General features: G+C 37.6%; 4 protein-coding genes across 6 annotated transcripts; 1 reads left to right on the top strand and 3 right to left on the bottom strand.

Annotated features, from left to right (window-relative positions):
* The first annotated feature begins 36 nt into the window (after window positions 1–36).
* On the top strand, window positions 37–7,713 carry LOC110844857. Of its 2 annotated transcripts, none has more exons than XM_035855044.1 (14): window positions 37–662; window positions 932–984; window positions 1,427–1,706; window positions 2,275–2,479; window positions 2,568–3,702; window positions 3,787–4,048; window positions 4,124–4,302; window positions 4,418–4,572; window positions 4,671–5,065; window positions 5,183–5,386; window positions 5,478–5,919; window positions 6,008–6,095; window positions 6,960–7,033; window positions 7,100–7,713. In XM_035855044.1, the coding sequence occupies exons 3-14, from the start codon at window positions 1,464–1,466 to the stop codon at window positions 7,174–7,176; spliced, it is 3,459 nt and encodes a 1,152-aa protein (XP_035710937.1). In that variant the 5' UTR covers window positions 37–662; window positions 932–984; window positions 1,427–1,463; the 3' UTR covers window positions 7,177–7,713. The 2 variants fall into 2 exon arrangements, with proteins under 2 accessions (XP_035710937.1, XP_035710940.1); XM_035855047.1 differs by having other exon boundaries at window positions 38–423; window positions 499–984.
* LOC110841885 (AP-1 complex subunit gamma-1) lies at window positions 7,498–14,045 on the bottom strand. Its single transcript, XM_022087585.2, has 21 exons — window positions 13,747–14,045; window positions 13,497–13,669; window positions 13,234–13,369; window positions 12,863–12,928; window positions 12,361–12,625; window positions 12,160–12,254; window positions 11,957–12,067; window positions 11,838–11,870; window positions 11,630–11,706; window positions 10,921–11,097; window positions 10,588–10,833; window positions 10,441–10,498; window positions 10,219–10,317; window positions 9,924–9,985; window positions 9,685–9,831; window positions 9,412–9,611; window positions 9,056–9,308; window positions 8,520–8,982; window positions 8,220–8,386; window positions 8,060–8,152; window positions 7,498–7,995 (listed from the first exon to the last, which is right to left on the bottom strand). Exons 3-21 carry the CDS (start codon window positions 13,283–13,285, stop codon window positions 7,891–7,893), a joined length of 2,769 nt encoding a protein of 922 aa, XP_021943277.1. The 5' UTR covers window positions 13,286–13,369; window positions 13,497–13,669; window positions 13,747–14,045; the 3' UTR covers window positions 7,498–7,890.
* Window positions 14,046–14,345: 300 nt separating this feature from the next.
* LOC110841886 lies at window positions 14,346–16,003 on the bottom strand. Its single transcript, XM_022087586.2, has 4 exons — window positions 15,820–16,003; window positions 15,651–15,753; window positions 15,072–15,555; window positions 14,346–14,991 (listed from the first exon to the last, which is right to left on the bottom strand). The coding sequence occupies exons 1-4, from the start codon at window positions 15,966–15,968 to the stop codon at window positions 14,432–14,434; spliced, it is 1,296 nt and encodes a 431-aa protein (XP_021943278.1). The 5' UTR covers window positions 15,969–16,003; the 3' UTR covers window positions 14,346–14,431.
* A 25-nt stretch (window positions 16,004–16,028) lies between these two features.
* LOC110841887 (ADP-ribosylation factor-related protein 1) lies at window positions 16,029–17,635 on the bottom strand. Of its 2 annotated transcripts, XR_004835600.1 has the most exons (7): window positions 17,300–17,635; window positions 17,037–17,207; window positions 16,875–16,956; window positions 16,666–16,803; window positions 16,517–16,550; window positions 16,210–16,409; window positions 16,029–16,117 (listed from the first exon to the last, which is right to left on the bottom strand). XR_004835600.1 is itself a non-coding variant. In XM_022087587.2 (6 exons), exons 1-6 carry the CDS (start codon window positions 17,390–17,392, stop codon window positions 16,322–16,324), a joined length of 606 nt encoding a protein of 201 aa, XP_021943279.1. In that variant the 5' UTR covers window positions 17,393–17,635; the 3' UTR covers window positions 16,128–16,321. The 2 variants fall into 2 exon arrangements, 1 of the variants encoding a protein (XP_021943279.1); XM_022087587.2 differs by lacking the exon at window positions 16,029–16,117 and having other exon boundaries at window positions 16,128–16,409.
* Window positions 17,636–18,252: the final 617 nt, after the last annotated feature.

An 18,252-nucleotide genomic window follows, 5' to 3' on the forward strand; every position in this document is an offset into this window, starting at 1 on the left:
AATATGCATATTCAGAATATTCACCATTGCTGCTGCTGCTGCCAGAATCATTCAACGGAGTGGTCAGCTGCGAATTTCTAAAAAAAACATTAAACTAAATTTGTTTGAAGCTAAGTTAATTGTTAAACTGCACAAGCTTCATCGACACATTTTAAAGTTTAATAAATAAATAAATAATCCAGTGATAAAGAGCAAGTTCCCACAATAGTTCATTTGGTCACATATTTAATTTTGAATTGTTGATTTCCTAACTATAAACTACTCGACCAAGTCTTGACTGAAAATTCAAAATACATTCAACCAAAGCAATAAGTTTTGAGAAATTACAGCTCTAGCTTCCACCCCACACATGTCAAATTCAACCAGACGTTGACTTTGACTTCAATAAGATCGAAATTTGGCTTGACAACAACTATATTCTACGTACGCTGCTTCCCCCTTTCTCAATTCTACGAGAAAAATTTTGAATTAGTTGTTCATGAATATAAACCCCTCCAGTCGTTCTTCCGTTCAGCCGAACCCACCCTGAGGATTGAATTAATTCTCTTCTGTTGCCTGTGTGAATTGATATTGACGGGACAGGGAACAAATAAACACTTCATCTTCCTCCACTACCACCAAATCAAGAAGATCGTCATCGAGGGCCGCCCTCTTCGCCAAACGTACACAATTATTATTAAAACCAATTTTAATCATTATATATACATGAACGCCAGCAAATTATTGGAGACGCTGTTGCTCCTATGCTGAGGCGGCTCAGTATTCTTCGATAAAGTAAATACAAGTTTAATTTTTATCCCCAATCAATGAAACAAGCTAATAATTAAAGGAAAAACAGGATCCACCAACCAGGAAACAACCAAATCCCAATAATATTCCAATTCAAACTATACATTTACTAAATTTGCCGTACGATTTCCCCTCTCCGCAGCTTTAGTTCCACCTTCTTCTACCAATGGACTGATTAATGGATTAATTAATTGGGTATTGCTATTTATGTAATTTTTTTATTCGTTTAAGAAGCGACAGCTCATTTTGCAAACGTTGCTCATAAAGTCTATTATATACAATGATTATGATTATTGTTACTGTGAATAACTAAACTGTCACAACCAACATAGTACGAATTGCATCCTTGTTGAAGGGATTATCGCAATTCTGATTCTAAGACTTGATTCATGGCATATTCATTTCATTAATCAATCCAGTATTATTATATATGATGATGGAATTTGCACAGAAGTAATTAGCCCGAAGGGGGGTTAATTATTATTCAGCTAACCATAATAAGGAACTTATCACATTGGCATTGAGTATCATCATTTTATTCGAGTCTGTTATTGGGTATTATAATAAGGAAGAACTTTTGGATTTTATTTCAAGTTTAAAATTATTGATTTTCTTTCGCCATTCTGCACTTTCACAGATTAACTTGAAGTTCTGCAAAAAAAAACAAGCTGAAAATGAGTGTGATCATTCGACTACAAAATCTGCCACTTTCTGCTATCTCGATTGATATTCGAAATTTCTTCCATGGATTGTCGATCCCGGATGGTGGAGTGCACATATGTGGCGGTGCAGAAGGAGACGCCTTCATTGCATTTTCAACAGACGAAGATGCCAGGCAAGCGATGCAGCTCTCGGGCGAAAAACTCAAAGATTCGACCGTTCGACTTTCTCTCAGCTCGAAACACGAAATGTTCAAGGTGCTTTATTGATACTTGACTAGCTTGATTCTTATTTCCTTTTCCAGCAATTTCCCATCTTAATTGTTATCACTCACTAGTTGGCAAACTAGAAAGTGTAACAATTAATTGCAACTCCTTATTGATTCATTCAAAATATTGCATCGTCACTGAATTTTTTTGAATAGTTAAAACGTTACGTTGAAACGATTTTATTTAAAAATGTGAAAACTGTTCACCAATAGCTCTGTACACCTATCCTGTGCTCAGTCGTATAGATGCATGGATATCAAGCGATTGCAATTTTCAAATTAATTTTCTATGAAATGAACATTACTGTCGATAAACATGCTACACTATGCATACATAGCTATGTAATCGGACGATTCGGAACCAAATGCTGAATAATACCGTCCATCATTTTTAGCGACGCTATGATAATGCAATGTCAACTCTCAAACTAAATACTATACTTTTACTATACGACGTCTATATGATTTGTCTATATTTCACTTCTCTTTTACTCTCTGATGTTGGAAAAAGGCAATTGGCGTAGACTTATATATATGAAAATCCGTGTGGATTTTAGATCATCGAGCAAGCTAGAGTAGCTGCTAATCCCGAACAAGCTCAACCAATGGACACACCCTTTGCAAATCGGTCGGGCATAACTTTGCCATCACCACGTCCGAGTAGTCCACCAGCTAGGTCAGCAGCAGTATCCCAGCAAAATGTTGTGAACCCTTCCAACATGCCAAACTTTGGTACTCTCGCCGGAATGGGAATGCTAAGTGGTACGACCTAAACAGGGATCGAGATGATTTTATCATGACACGATTATTATTAGGATTTTCTTAGTTCATGTTCATATCGTGTTTGTAGGAGGAATAGGAATGACGGGAGCAAACTTTATTGGGCAGAATCCAACAGGGATGGTTCCACCATCATCAATGACTACTGGCAGTGGCATGAATAATAATGTCCAACAACAGCAGCAACAACACCCGTTTTCGATGGGAATTGGTTCAAATACTCTTCATCATTCTCACATGTCAAGCTCCATGGGGTCGAGTGAACATCATTCCCAACAAGTGGGTGGTTCAATGTCGATGATACCAGCCACCAACAACCCTAACCCATTCGGAGTGCCACCTCCTCCACTGGCTGCTGGGTTAGGGATGACTTTCCCACATCATTTAATGCAAACTGCTGTTTCATCGTCTCAGGGAATGTCAACAATGAATCAAAACCAAGCGGTTGCTGCCATGATGGGAATGGGCGTTCCTCCACCTAATATGATTAATGTGACGTCCACTTTGCAAGGGTCCAACGCCTTTTCGTCTCCGAGAACAATGAATCAAATGAACCACCATCCCGGCCTCAGCAACCAGCAAATGGGTCTCTTGGACAATAATAATCAAATAAACCTTACGGGAACTAATCTCACAAATCTTCCAGGAAGTAATAACCAAATGAATCTTCCAACAAATAATAATCAAATGCATCTTCAGACAAATAATCAAATGCATCTTCAGACAAATAATCAAATGAATCATCTTGTTGCCCAGAATCCAAACCAAATATCTGGAAATAATAATCAATTGAATCATCTTGTCGCTCATAATCCAAACCAATTATCTGGAGCTAATAACCAAATGAACCATCTTGTCGCTCATAATCCTAACCAACTATCCGGAAATAATAATCAAATGCATCCTAATTTACTACATCAAAATATAATGCGACCAAATAGTTTTCCAGGAATGAATCCGGCGTTTATGGTTGGTGGCAATGCTGGCAATGGTGGAGTTGTGGGCAACATTATGCCTCCACGCCAAAACGGTTCCCTAATTCAGTCTGTTCCTCCAATGCGAGGAAGAAACCCGAATTCTGCAGTGGGTCAGCGTCCCGTTGCTTCAGTGAGACCTGATTTTAATCGAGATATGAGTGCGCGCAGTCGTTCACCGTCCGAAAGACGCGATAGAGATAGAGATGGCTTCAGGAAGGATCCAGACAGGTATCTAATAGACGTGCTGTTGTATCTTACATGATGATTTCAAAAATGACATGCTATGACGTAAGAACTAATCTATTTGTTTAGGCGGAGGAGAAGTCGCAGTCGAGACCGTGATCGGAATAATGACCGACGTCGGCGTTCAAGAAGTCGATCTCAAAGTCCGAAAGGGAGATTTTCTTCCAACCGTCGAGATTCTCGAGAAAAGGATTCGGATAAAATCCGTGTAAGTGGTAGAAGGGATTCGAGAGATGCCCCTGACCCTCCTGCCACACCGTACAACACCACTGATGAGCATCATGCTGCCGTGAAATTGACTGGAGTTCCTTCGGACGCTTCATTCAGAGAGGTATGTACAGAGACGTTATTATAAATAATATATGCAATCAACTAAGCTGCCAAAAATTGGTTTTGTTGCACTCAGATCAAGGATTTTTTACGAGTTGACATAATGGGAGGTGGAGACGGGGCTGTTAGATTGTATGAGGAATGCATTTCTTATATTAAACTAGAAAGACCGTCCGACTTTCCAAAAGCATTCCGTTCAAATGGAAGAAGAATAAGAAGTTCTGTAATTTCGATGGAACCCATATCAATTGAGCGGTTAGTTACGTACGATATTTATATTCCCCAAATTTTGAATCATCCATGTTACGTTAAATCAGTGTATTGTGAATATGTGACCTATAATTATGATGACTGAAAAAATATTTTGCAGGTGGGTGGACGAGTACAAGCTGAACAAAAGTCGGATGGACCGCGACGTTGACGTGAGTAAGAGGGAACGAGAACGAGGTCGAGACAGACAACACCATAAAGATAGAGACGACAGAAGTTCAACGGAAAGACCTGAAAGACAGTCAAGACCAAGCCGTTCGTTCATGCATAATATACATAGCTAATTTTTAATGTTGGGGTTACGTATATTATGATAGGTCTAATTTTTTTTTGTCTGCCGTTTAATATTATAGGTTTCAATAATGCTCCTCAGTCGTCCTGCATCGTGATTAGGAACCTTCCACCCACGGTTACACGTAGCGACGTTGCATCTCGTCTTTTAATTGGTGTTGTTTTGGTGGATGTTAACGTGTCTGCTGGACCCACAGCCAATGGTCGGCACACTGCAATCGCACATATCAAATTGGAGTCACCGCTAGCCGCACAACAAGCGATTGACCAAATCGTTAGATCTCAAGACGGAAGCCATTTGGTTGTGGAAATCAGTACAAATGAAGAGTTTAATATGGCAAAGATGAGAACAGGAGCTGGGCCAGGGCGAACAAACGAGTCTGATAATGCTTTTAAATTTGCTAATAATTTGCAACAAGACACCAAGACCTCAATTTTTGATTTAGAATCTGGACTGGTAAGGTTAAAATTTAATTCATTGAATACTTATCAGACATCCCCACTATTACTTTTGCGTGTAATGGTCTGTAATTATAAATAATTAATAATACCTACTGGTTTGCACTTTACATAGGATGACGAAAGTTGTTCGGTTATGCTGAAAGGTGCACCATCCAATGTTTCAGAGCGCGACGTATTTGACTTTTTCTCTGATATTGGTCTGATGCCGATGAACGTAAAAATCATGTATGACACTGACGGAAGCTGCAATGGACAAGTAGTCTGTGAATTTCCTGACCCGCATAAGGCTCGCAGAGCTACGACAAAGGATGGAATGGTAGGTGATATTGCATGGCTTCAGATCTGTGTCATTTGAGCACCGCTCTTGACTTTAAACAAAACAACAATTAACTTAATTTTGTGTGTAGATGTTTGGGCGTGGCCTGATGCAAGTCGAGTTACTACCTTCTGGACGGAAAAGAATGCCAGATCTAATGCACCATCACATTCAGGGAAAAACTCCATTTAGACCATCTTTGCTAGGACCTCGACCCGGTGGCGGCGATGGTCCCAGTCCTGCAGGAGGACGATATGGAGGAGGTGGTCCTGCAGGTCCTAATCCATTTGTCCAGGCATTGCAGGGTGGACCCAGGGGTCGAGGAGGTGGACGCGGGTTCAATACACGATTTGGGGGTCCACCTAGACACCACGGCCTTGGGGAACCTAATAATGGAGCGGTGGATCGAGATGACAGATTAGGAGGAAGTGGACGAGGAAGGGCCAAAGGAGGAGGAGGTCGGCCACTTTCCAATGTAGATCAAGAGTCTAGTGATGATACAACTGTACCGGCTACTGGATTTGGAAAGCAAGGTATACACGGCCGATATTTTTAATGCTTCTTCGTTAAGCTTGCTTTGTTTTATATCACATTTCGTTTTGTTTTGTTGTTGTGCTTTAGGTTGCGTTTTATCATTGGAAAATGTCCCTTATGCCGCTTCAATGGATGATATATTGCATCATCTAGAACTCTCGCCCACTTATTACAGGTAGCGTTTACGGGAATATGCATATATAAAAGAAGATGTCTTATTAGTGGTTCACAGTACATTGGGTACACTAAAAACCTGAAAATTGAGGAAAGTGATCGAACAAAGAAATCAGAATTGAATATTTAGTTTTTGTTTAAGTGCTACAACTGAATTAAATAAGTAAAATTGTGTCAAAATGACATATGGAAGCTTGAAATGTGGATACGTGACAGAGAATTGGACAAGTGGTTTGTTTCAAGTGGAAAATCTGAAGAATTTAAATGTGAATAATTGATGGAAGGATTAGAAATTATACCACTCGTCAAATGCAGCAGAGATTTTCATATGCGAGAAAGAGAAAACCCAGTGGCAACAGAAATCACCTAAAAGCTAAAACCCCATGAATATGTACTTGCAATATCGACTGATGACGGGATTTAAGTTTAGAGAACGTCCTATAGCAGACCCTACTATGTTTTTACGGGAGTTGTATATCACCAACAAAAAGTAAATCTTTTACCTGTCATTTTGATGTCTGACATACGCATATAAATGAATAACTCATAACAAATTGCAGGAGGCATCCTCATCAGATTTGATACAGAGGGAACCGAAGAAGAATGGGCAGCGGCTAAATATATGAAGGTCGAAGGATGAGCCACCAATAAATGAGATAAAGTTTAGTTTGAAAAATGCGACCGCTTCAAACGACATGGAACGGCAAGTTGTACAAACAGAGTGACACAAACATCACATCAAATAATGCATCTGCTGTTGTTATACTAATAAGACATCTTCCGTTGTATATGCATTTATACATGCACAACATAAATTAAGTAACAAATTCTAATCACCTTCAACATTGAAATTTGAAATGCTTAGAGATAAGATTATCCGGCGCTTTGATGAATCCGATTATCCCACTGGAGATGCGCGTGTGGCCTTTGACACTCCAGGCAAGTGACTTTATCATTGATGATAAACATACAGGCAAATTGACGATACTCTCTTATTGTTTGCAGCCGAGGCAAAACTTGCCCATGACCGACTGGTAGGAACCAAAATGTGGAACCGTTTGATTAGTTACACTATAGTATAGCTTTCAATTTCGAAACTTGGGTAATTATTTGTATCGACATAAGTCTTACAAACTTTTATATTACATACGTTGTACGCAATTTTCTGTGCATATGTAGAAATTTTAATATTTTCTGTGTAAATTATATATCCATTATTAAACTTTATAAATAAAAAATACTACGGAATTTATTAAGTGACATAATTTATACATAAAAAAAGTCAAATTTCTTGATGAAACTGATTAAATATGGCAAATGCAACGTCTTAAATTACTTGAAAGTATATGTATGCAAGTTGAAATTCGATAAAAATTATAGAATTTTTAAATGCTGGGCATGAATGTTTTTTCATACTATGTATTTATTAGTTTTATGCGAGACAAAGCTAGCCCGATAACATGGAATAAATAGAACCTGTTGATTTAATATGATATACAACATTCATTCGTTAGTCTGTTATTTGGTATAAAGTTGTGCTCATAATAACTGTGCTTATGTATATAAAGTCATATAACTTGATACATGTGGATTCAAACAATAAATGAAGAAAACCTCAAGTTTCGACTTTCTTTATATTTTTCTATCGTTGGCTAAAACCACAATATATGGACTTTCTCCCAACTTAAAATTATCCACATGCAGTTCAGCGTCGTGGGGTTATAAACTATAGATAGCCGGTTTGGTATATCTTGATTTGTTTTTCTTGTAGGACGGATTCAGTAGCATAAGCAAACTTATGATGACCCAAAATCTGATGGAAAATCACTAAATTCCTGTATTTTTTCTTTTTGGGACCCATTCAAATTATAGGTCAATTTTAGTCTCAATTTTAGTGGAACCTACAAAATTTAATTAAATATTAGTTTTACAAACATTTTTTAATGTTAATAAACATTAATTTACTTTAGACTGATTGGTTATTGTAATCTTTTGTGTGATTAAAGACCCTTGGGACAAGTTTGTGCCAGACGGAGGATCCAAGGACAGCTGCAGCGACTGTGGAAATTCAAGAGATTGTTACAGCAAAACATTAAATATTACGTTGGTATAAATTGCTGGGTACCTTTGGTACTGCTGCTTGGAATATGAAATCTGTAATTTGATTTTGGGAGTTCTTACTACCAATTCGAACTTGCATCACAGTGTTGGTAATTGTGGAATGTGCCAGCCAAGGCGTAAAAATAATCCATACAGAATCATCCGAGAATGCCATTACGGACTTCCCATACTCTGTGACAATATATGTATAAAGAAACATTTACGTAATGGTTTGTGACTCAAGAAATAAACCAGAGAACATAATAGATTCAAGAGCTTTAGCCCCATTCAGGATATCACGACCCTTTGAGAAAATATATCTCACCAGACATAATGCTGTCCTCATCAGCGCGTTCTCTGAGCTTTTGGAGTTGCTCCGACTTATTAAGATTAAAAAATGACGACGAGAAAAACTGGCCCGGAATCAACTCATATTGTTGAGACGACACACCATTTACGGCAGAAGGTTGCACCGTTGAAAACAAGGGCATGTTGGTAATACTAGGGAATAATGCTGAGGACGTGGCGGTAGGCCCGGTTTGTAAATTAGAATAATTCGGTGTCGTAGTATGATTATCAACAAAAGAATTTCCTCCCAACAAGTCCAGTAAATCATTGGCTAAGCTAGATCCGGTATTGTTGTTGGTGGCTGTGGTCGATACGGATAAACTCGAAAAATCATCTAATACACTAGATCCTCCTCCAAATACTGAGCCACCAGGTTGAAGGTCATGCACGATATCATGATCACCCGGGTCCATTCCGCCAAGTAAGTCCAAAATAGCATTCTGAAAATAAATTGTCATCATAGAAAAAATGGACGACTATTAACAAGTATCGCTCAGCAGAATAACAACATACAGAATCTCCATGATCATTGCCGAGAGTTTGTTCATTGATGTCTCCCAACAACAAATCTTCTGCATTGTTCTGTTCATTGTCCGCGTCGCCATTGGTTGTACTCCGTTTATTCAGTCTGTCGCTAGGTATTGGTGGCATGCGTTCTAGGATTGGTCCTCGTAAATGATCGTATGATCTGCAAAGAATTCCAAATTCCACTGCTCGTTGTTGTAAGTCAATATTTAGGTTAGAACCAAAGGCAGCGACAATGTTTCTGCAGAAATAAAAATAAATAAGCATCAACAATTGACGATTTTTATACGTTACTTTAAATTTCAAGTTAGTTAAAATTGTTACGTTCTTGACAAGTTCTATACCTTATTCGATCTGTGTGATCGGGAACCCTGCTGGACAATTTTTCCAGAGCTTGTAAGCAGTATTGTCGCGTAATTAAGCTAACATGGGGAGACCATAAAATTTGTTGGAAGCAGTCAAGAACTTCGTCAGGCGTAACTGTTTCTTCGTGTTGATTGGTAAATAGCATGTCTCCGTACTCGCCGATACACCAACAGCAAACCTAAATAAGTAAAATATCACATCATGAACAAGTTCTCACAAACGAAACACAATATGTTGAGATTAAATATTACTTGAACCAGAGGCTGAAAGTCTTCTAGACTTTTAAGGTTCTTGGTGGATTCCCAAAGACAATACACAGCATCTGGTTGTACTGCAGCACTGTCAGATACAAGCTGAATAGTTGATGATACAACGTCCTCCCTCATATAATTTCCCGCCTGTTGTTGTTATTGAAGCATTAAACAAAATATAATAAATGAAGGATTTTCTAGTAAACACATGTCATAAAGTTGAAAGATCATGACAGTACCGCTTGAGAAATTTCCAGTAACATGTGGAAGTGCCAAGACGGGGATGGAGCATATCGCTCGGCTATGGTAGTCATAATCATAAATGAAATAGTATGAAATATTATTCATCTAGTAAAGCATATTGGTTGGGAGGTTGGGTTGTCCAAAAACAAATTAAAATTATAAGTTTGACAAAAATAACTATTCACAAAAGTTGTTTATGCGAGGGGCGTACTCCACTCTCCACTCCAGGACCTGGAGCTTTTTCACCTGCCAAGCAAGATGCTACTTTTTCTAGGAAATTTCCAAACCTACCTATTGACACCAAGTTTGACGCACAAATGGTTTTGACTTCTGGTTCACTTTTAGCCAAAAATTGTAGTAATTCTCGTGCCATTGTTTCCAAATTCGAGTCTAAAACACCAAGCAATGTAAATATTCAGAAACAATATAATAGAGTCAATAAACACGAGAACATGATGCAAGAACTACAATTGACTCGTAATTATTGGAGTAGCTCGCATGTGTTTACTTCACCTGTAACAAGTTGAAAACAAAGCTCCATTGCTCTTCGTCGGATACTGACATCCGGATCCTGACGGGCAATACATTTATAATTATATGACCTAATCCAGGTAGAAGTAGTGTACTATGAAGTGTGTAAACTTATTTATCAAGACTTGCCTTCAAGCACTCAAGTACTGTAGATCTATGCCTTTGGACAGCATTTTGATCCAACTGCACAGTCTTTTGCAGAGTGGTCAATGCAACATATCGAATGTTTTTGTCGGAATTCAAAAGAAATCGTCCAAGAATATTTACAGCGAGCACTCTTAGTCCAGACTCGGACTGAACATCCATTATTGCATGAACGGTTTCATATAAAATTGCATTACCGACGTTCTTGCTAGTATCCGTATTTGTTGCTACCTGTGTACGCACAAAAACATTTTTTTCTTACTATACTTCATATTACTAATCAATTAATATTCAATCAGTTGATAGAAATAGACATACTTGTGCAAGAAGATCATTCATTGCCTCGGCTGCCTCTAAATCTCCACGACCTAAGACTCTCAAAAGCCGCAAAAGTTTCACTTGCAGAAATGGATCGCTCACTCCAGACACATCATGTTCAGGAGAATACCCAGAAAGAATCAACGTTTTCATTGTTCGAACAAGAGTTGGAATCATCTAAAATACACAACACTTTCATAAATATAAAATGTTCGAACATGTATTTTTTTAACTAATTGTGTTGTGATAAATAGTAATTGGAATAAATCAATATTATAACTACTTCGAAGCTATTAATTATCAGGCATGCAGATAAACAAGAACGAAAGATCGCAACTTAGCTTTGTGTGAAGCAATGTAAAATTTTAAAATAAAAACACCATGCATTCGTTTCACAAACAACTTTGTTAAATAATGCCTTCTTACCTCCCAGTCAGAGTCCTGTTTAGTGCAAACGATTTGCAGTCATAATATACAGAAAAATTAGCATGAGTGTAGTAATCACAAAAAGCAAGACTGGCTGAGCCAATTTAATAAAATGTTTTTGACAATTATAAGCCATAAATAACAACGTAAAAGTGCTACATTGCAACTTTGTTCTTCCAGACTAGCGTCATGAAAAGTTAGTTTAGATTAATAATGCATTGAATAATTATTCTAAATGAGATTCCAACAAACAAAAAATCAATATTCATCAAACAGGGCTAACCTTTTTAAAATAATTAAATGTGTCTGGTGATTTTTCACACATCTCAGTTACAAGAGTTACAGCTGTAATGAGGACAGCTGCAATTAATGAAATAAATATTAGCATTTGCATAATATGATGGGCTCATCTATAGAATTTCATTTATTTTCATGTTTATTGTATATTTAACCGTTTTTCGGTTCATATCACAAAATAACAATAATCTTACCGTGGTTCTTTTCGGCAATCAATGTACGACACGCTATAACGAAATATTATAATATACAGTATTAATACAAATATTTATTCTATGTATAATAATACTCGGCAAGAAACCTGAAAATTTACCTGGAAGAAACATCTCCATCAATTCTGGAACTTTTCTCACAATTCGGAATGCACAGAGGCCTGCCTTCTTCCGTAGATAAGCGTTGCTGGACTTTAACAATTTTTCAATTTCTGAGAAGTATGAATACGAATACATGAATTATTACCTCATGAAATGAAGTCTATAGCAGTGTAGCATATTAATTATTATGTAACATACTCACCTGGAGCTAAATCTCGGGACATTTCAATTGAAGCAATTGTTCCCAATGTACATAGTGCAAGTCCTACGACAAATTGTGCGTCCGCGTTCAAGTCACTGTAATGAATCACATTATTGACATAACTTACAATATAAAATTAATAAAGTATCATCATGTTTAATTAAATTAATTACACTTAATTGACCATTAATTCTTACGCACTTTTTCAAGACATTGGTAATTAGAAGATGCGTATCTTGTCTCTCATCCAACAACAACATAGCACCCAAATATCCAATGCGCTTATCCGTGAATCTTGGAGACGCAATTAATTTAAGACATTCCAACTGACCAAAATGGGCAGGATAACCCAGCATATGAATGTATAGTAATTTGGCCACTGATCGACACCTCCATACTGAATCCTCGTCCCTGAATGTGTTTCGAATGTTGGCACATTCTCGGTTCACAACCTCTCGTTCTTCAGCTGGAGAAAAAATATAGTACGTTAGAGAGATATCAATTTATAGGGGAACAAAAAATCTAACACACACGGTAGGTATGTTTCTCAAGCCATATCAACAATAATATGCATGTGCATATACTATGTATGTGTGTCATAATGGAGTGGTATCGCATTCAGTATTCAACTATTCAGAATGGATATTCAAAGTTCCTTGAACCAAGTGATGACTAAAATGAGGCATCCCTGTCATGTACTTACCGGCCGTCCTCGCTGCACGTATCATTCGTATGAGGTCACGAAGCCGCAGGGGAGCAGGCATTTTGACTGTGCAATGCAAACGTTTCAATTAGTTTAATTTAGAAGTGCAAATCTTGTCAATGACAAGATTTGCACTTCTAAATCATAATCACTTCATCCCGGGAAACGGGGGGGACAAGATCCCGGAAATTTTAACATGGGCCTTATGGAAAAGGTTCCCTTAAAAAAAAAAGGTCCTGCCCCCCTCCGATCCCGGCGAACGCGTTTGCGCGTTTGCATGGTTTTTCGCACCCACGCATTCGTTAACGTTAAAGACAGATAGTTTTCATTGCAAATCGGTAAAGGCAAACGATCTATTTATTTTAAAATACCTCGTTCAACAGCTTCATTGATGACCTGCTTAATAGTATTTGCCATTTCCATGATGGTATGTTAGTACAGAAAACGCTCCACACACAAAAAACCGTTAGCTAAAGTTTTGTGAAGATGTTTGTAGACCACTCTGAACTATCAAACAAACAAATACACACTATAATTATTAATTATTCTAGCATGCACATTTAGCACACTACCAAACATTTTAATCATTAATAAATGAAATAGCAAATATTCATTATTATTATTCATGACCTACAAATTTGCAGGTTGGAGCGAGGCGATGATGGATAAATAATCGGATGTAAATTGGCTTGAATCCACAAATAATAGTTCAAAACTTATGACTCATTCTGTATTTTGCAATTAGATTATTTACGCTAGGCTTGCATCATGGATGGATGTTGATGTTTGTGATAACTTAACTTCAGCCTTAAATAAATAAAAAAAAATAGGTAATGGTTACATACTACAATATAAGGACAACTTTTTATACTGGAAATTATTACCTATTATCAAAAAATGAAACAAAAGGGCACAAAAAGTACAGCTGTTGTGTTCCTTTTTCCAGGAGAAATGAATGACCGACAGATTGGTGAAATTCCACACTAAACAAACGGTGCTAAAACAAAAACGGTAGTCTTATCACAACAACCTTGGCTCAAGAAGGCTTATCGACAGTATGTATCTGGATACTGTTCAAATACGTCTTGCAAATTCTGTGCAGCTATAATTGACGTGAAGAAGAAACGGCTTTGCAAACCTTGCAAATTGAATACTCCAAAGTTGTGTTGGACAGAGGTTTGAGGAGTCCCGGGTGCGTGACATGAACGGTTTCCCCAACCAAGCCGACTGCCACACATTGTTTTCACGTGCAAATTAGGCTATGGTTAGAATTTAAATAGAAGCTAGTGACCGATCATCGGAGAAATTGTGGGATTAATTTAATAACCACGAAATATGATGGTCAATTCATAATGTGTCTCAGCTGCAAAAACGTATTTGATGTTGACGGAATCGGACTCTGCGAAATGTAAAATGCAATGCATGCATTATGCAACATGGTACATTTATGTAAATGCATAATGCTTGAAACTTCGAATTGAAATATGTTATATTATATATTTTATTTATTATGATTCCTTATGCTTGTATATTCATGATGTGCACATTGATAATATGAGAAATTGTACATTACACTTTAACTTCCTTGATGTCCACCTTTACTGGTGGATGTTTCCTATTGCCAGTGCTGCTGGATTGCGCCGCAGCCGCATTAGATTGAAGTCCGAAAGCTTTTAAAAATCCTTGGGAGACTTGATGTTTAGAGGTGAAATCTCGAGACACTGGAATTATCAGAACATCCTTCCCTGCACTACCTACTTCTCCAAAGACAGCTTCAACTTTAGCGTGCACGCTCTCGTCACTCAACTTGTCCGGAAGTTTGACCCAGTACACTTTGCTCAAATCTATATCATCGTTTCCAGGTCTTGATAACCGACTCGCCTTTTGCGTAATGGAGTTCATGTTTGCATGTTCAGCTTCACTGTTCATATATTGAGCCTTGTTTAAATTTCTGTCAACTTGATGATAATGCTGAGTATCATCGTTCTTATCATAATCATTGTAATTGTTGCTTTGGTCTGGAATAAATTCCCTAACTCGGGGTTCTGGAGGACGGTATTGGATCGTCTCATCAACATTTTCTTGATTTGGCAATGATTCGATGTAAACACAAGCTTTATACGGAGGTTCTACAAATTAGAGTGAACAACATGGTTTAATTAAGATAAAAACTTTAAGTTGCATGTGTGCTGCTGTTGCATTAAAATACCTTGAAAATTCACAAATTCACGTCGATTTCGTTTGTTGAAATAATTCTCAGCGGTAGAAGAGGAGTGCTTCAGAACGGAAATAGCACCAGTTAGTGAGCTTTTTAGCCGGTTCATCTCATCAATTAGCTGTGATTCCCGCTTCGATAAAATATCGAAAACCATTCGTAATTCTTTTCCCAATTCGGAAGATTCTGTCATCAACTTCTGTAATTGACCATCCTTGTGTTCCTTCAAGAATCTGGAGAACTCAATGTCTGCTCCTTTTGGAATTTGGGGGTTGTTATCAGATAGCATAGTTGAGTACGAAGATTCGTTGCGCATTTCTTCAATTCTGTTGTTGTGATCTGACATTTTCTCGGGTTGTAAAGCTATCCTGGTTTCTTCAGCCTCTATTCCAGCAGCTATTGACATTTCAGCAGCAGCCAAACTTTCTGCAGCAGAATCCAAGGAATTTTCAACGGATAGTTTTGCGTGTTCATTAGCCTTACACAAAAACCGATAAGAATAGTCTGTCAGTCATCTTTACATATGTGGTGATAATAGATATATTTGAATTCGTAAACATAAGGAAAGCTTACATTATCGCGTTTATTGCGAAAACTTGGCCCAATGTCCAGTCTACCCAATCTTGATCTTGCGTCAATGTAATGAGTTTCACGTTTCTGCCTCATTTCTTGATTTCTAGAATAGAATTAAATTACATTAAAATAATTATAAGTCAGACAGTCTATTAAAAGTGATTCTTACTGATTGTTGAAGTCTGCATCAACATTATTCACGTAACTGAGCAGCAGGATCAGAATACATATTTTCCAACAAGGAATCATTTTTACAGCATCAGCAGGGGAGGAGATGACTGAAGTGTCGCGTATTTCTTGGTTCTTGATTTTGTACATGTATTGTATTTTCACATCGTAATAATAAGATACGCCTTCATGATTAGGTGACTTTTAGTATCTAGGTAACGCTTGGGTCTCTTATAGAGCGATAAAGTATTGAATAATCTTGTCTTGATACGCTTTATAAACGGAAGGTATAATTTAACCTATAACAGCCAATTTTAAAATCTTTTACTCAATTTAACCCAGTGGTAACAGGTCTGTATATTACAGGATTGTATATAAAAAAAATTAATACACAGCTCTCGAGTTGCATGAAAAAGTTTTCCTCAGGTGATGCCTGTGGGTGAGGCATATTTTGATATTGACTGATTGAATAAATAAATAATTTGTAACTTTTATAGAAAAATTTAGCTATCCGATGACTTTGGTGGCCTTATATCAGAATTTCTTTTCAAGCAATCAATCAACCAGTTAATTCCCTCTGAAATGCCCTCCCTGAAAACATGACAATTATTGCATAGTAAAAAAAAGCTATTCGCCTTAAAGTCAAATACCTACATATGTACATATGCTTAGCTGAAACTTTATTCTGTCATTCTTACCCAGTAAGTGCAGAGACTGGCATCACCATGCAATCTATATTAAGTAATTACACAAATATTTTATGATTGATTATTGTTTACCACTACTACTTCTCTTTGTCTCTCATATTATTATTTGTTCAGATGAGACGTAATAAAATGTTGATTACCTCGAGATCCAATTAGATGAGCACTTTGATTAAATATTGGTTTAACTTCTCGTACACCCATACACTCTGGTAGATCCTGTTTGTTTGCAAGCACCAGCAATGGAACTTTTGATAGTAACTCATTACGTACCATTTTATCTAAAAATATATATATATTAAAATCAATATGCTTAAATTGTTATTTAAATTATTAGCCTAAAAATACTCACCAAACGCTTCCTTTGATTCTTCAATCCTTTCACGATCATACGAGTCAATAACATAAATGATTCCGTGACATTCTTCGTAGTACTATCAACATTAAGAGAAATAAAACGTTAGTTTATTTATTTGAAAACGACAATGTTAGTCAGGTATTTCACTACTTTCACCTTATCCCATAGGCTTTGCAATTCAGTTTGTCCTCCAAGGTCCCAAAATTGAATCGTGATTCCTGCAGTATCGATTTTTCCCACATTTAACCCCACGGTGGCCGTCACTCTTTTGGGATCTCCTCGTTTATAGTTCTTATCCAAATTTGCTTTTGCAGCCTCCAAGTACGTCTAGTAAACAAGGGTCACATAATTGAAAACACAAAAAACAAATTCAATCATATTGTAGTCGTAATATTTGTAAAGTATGTATCGTAAAGTACCGTTTTTCCTGCATTGTCCAGCCCAAGGATAACGACGCAATACTCGTCATGCTGTGTCAAATGTTTGTAAAGACCTGACAACAAGGTGTACATACTAGAATTTTAAAGATTTCGAGAAATCCGCAAAAGACAAATTAGGAGAAAGCAGCAGTAGAAGCAACAGATGAGAGCCAGCTGATGAAAGTGGTGGTGGTTGATGTGGACGAGGTGCTCGCTCGATGGCTCCCACGTTGCACTTCTCCCTCCACGCCTTTCCCCACTTTCTCCACTTTCTCTTCCCTCCTGATGCATTGGCCTCCAGCAGGCATGTCGAAACTCACCAGGCCACCAACTTACTGGAACTGGTTCAGAACCACAAATACAATAAATAAGTTAAGGCCATTAAACGACACCAGAGCGAGAAGGTTGCCACAAATTCATCATTTTTTGTCAGTGACATTCCCGTGGGGCTTTGCTACAGGAGACATCGATCAGCAGCAGAAGTGCAATACATTTTTGTAGGGAGGCAATTACACAAGAGTGGTAAAACAATAATGTGAGGAGGAGGTATACCGACAGATATATGTAACAGAGTAAGTCTGGTCAGACGAAAAAGTAAGACTGGTGGATTTTCCAAGAGCAGCAAACCTGAGGGGTTGTGGTGACCTTGTGTGCTCCACTTCCATCTTCAGCAGCAGATTCCTCAAGAGCGTACAAACTGTTAATAAAAAATTCATCATATGGGATGATTATGGGAGTGGGGCTTGTTAAAGTCAACTGGTGGAAGGAATGACGGCTTTCTAATTTGAGTGACCTGTTTTCTATGCCCGTTTTCCTCGTATCACTTACTTTCTCTCCCCTGCCTCTGCCCGTACTTACTTTATCCTTACTTTCTCTCTTATACCTGCTCCAGCATAAAATCCCCAACTTTCACGTTCTCCCTGAAATCATCTCGTATCAACTTCCCTCCACAC

Source organism: Folsomia candida, unplaced genomic scaffold, assembly GCF_002217175.1.
Source record: "Folsomia candida strain VU population unplaced genomic scaffold, ASM221717v1 Fcan01_Sc001, whole genome shotgun sequence".
NCBI lineage: Eukaryota > Metazoa > Arthropoda > Collembola > Entomobryomorpha > Isotomidae > Folsomia > Folsomia candida.

Coding starts and splice junctions, on each gene's coding strand:
- LOC110841886 (XM_022087586.2), bottom strand. CDS start 15,968: ATGTACAAAATCAAGAACCAAGAAATACGCGACACTTCAGTCATCTCC. Junction 15,754..15,819: donor GATGCAGACTTCAACAATCA/GTAAGAATCACT, acceptor ATTCTATTCTAG/AAATCAAGAAATGAGGCAGA. Junction 15,556..15,650: donor TTCGCAATAAACGCGATAAT/GTAAGCTTTCCT, acceptor TTTTTGTGTAAG/GCTAATGAACACGCAAAACT.
- LOC110841885 (XM_022087585.2), bottom strand. CDS start 13,285: ATGGAAATGGCAAATACTATTAAGCAGGTCATCAATGAAGCTGTTGAA. Junction 12,255..12,360: donor ATTACCAATGTCTTGAAAAA/GTGCGTAAGAAT, acceptor GATTCATTACAG/TGACTTGAACGCGGACGCAC. Junction 10,499..10,587: donor CAGTACTTGAGTGCTTGAAG/GCAAGTCTTGAT, acceptor ATTGCCCGTCAG/GATCCGGATGTCAGTATCCG.
- LOC110841887 (XM_022087587.2), bottom strand. CDS start 17,392: ATGTACACCTTGTTGTCAGGTCTTTACAAACATTTGACACAGCATGAC. Junction 16,957..17,036: donor TGCAAAGCCTATGGGATAAG/GTGAAAGTAGTG, acceptor TAATGTTGATAG/TACTACGAAGAATGTCACGG. Junction 16,551..16,665: donor TCATCTAATTGGATCTCGAG/GTAATCAACATT, acceptor TACTTAATATAG/ATTGCATGGTGATGCCAGTC.
- LOC110844857 (XM_035855044.1), top strand. CDS start 1,464: ATGAGTGTGATCATTCGACTACAAAATCTGCCACTTTCTGCTATCTCG. Junction 4,573..4,670: donor AAGACAGTCAAGACCAAGCC/GTTCGTTCATGC, acceptor TTAATATTATAG/GTTTCAATAATGCTCCTCAG. Junction 6,096..6,959: donor CTCTCGCCCACTTATTACAG/GTAGCGTTTACG, acceptor TGAAATGCTTAG/AGATAAGATTATCCGGCGCT.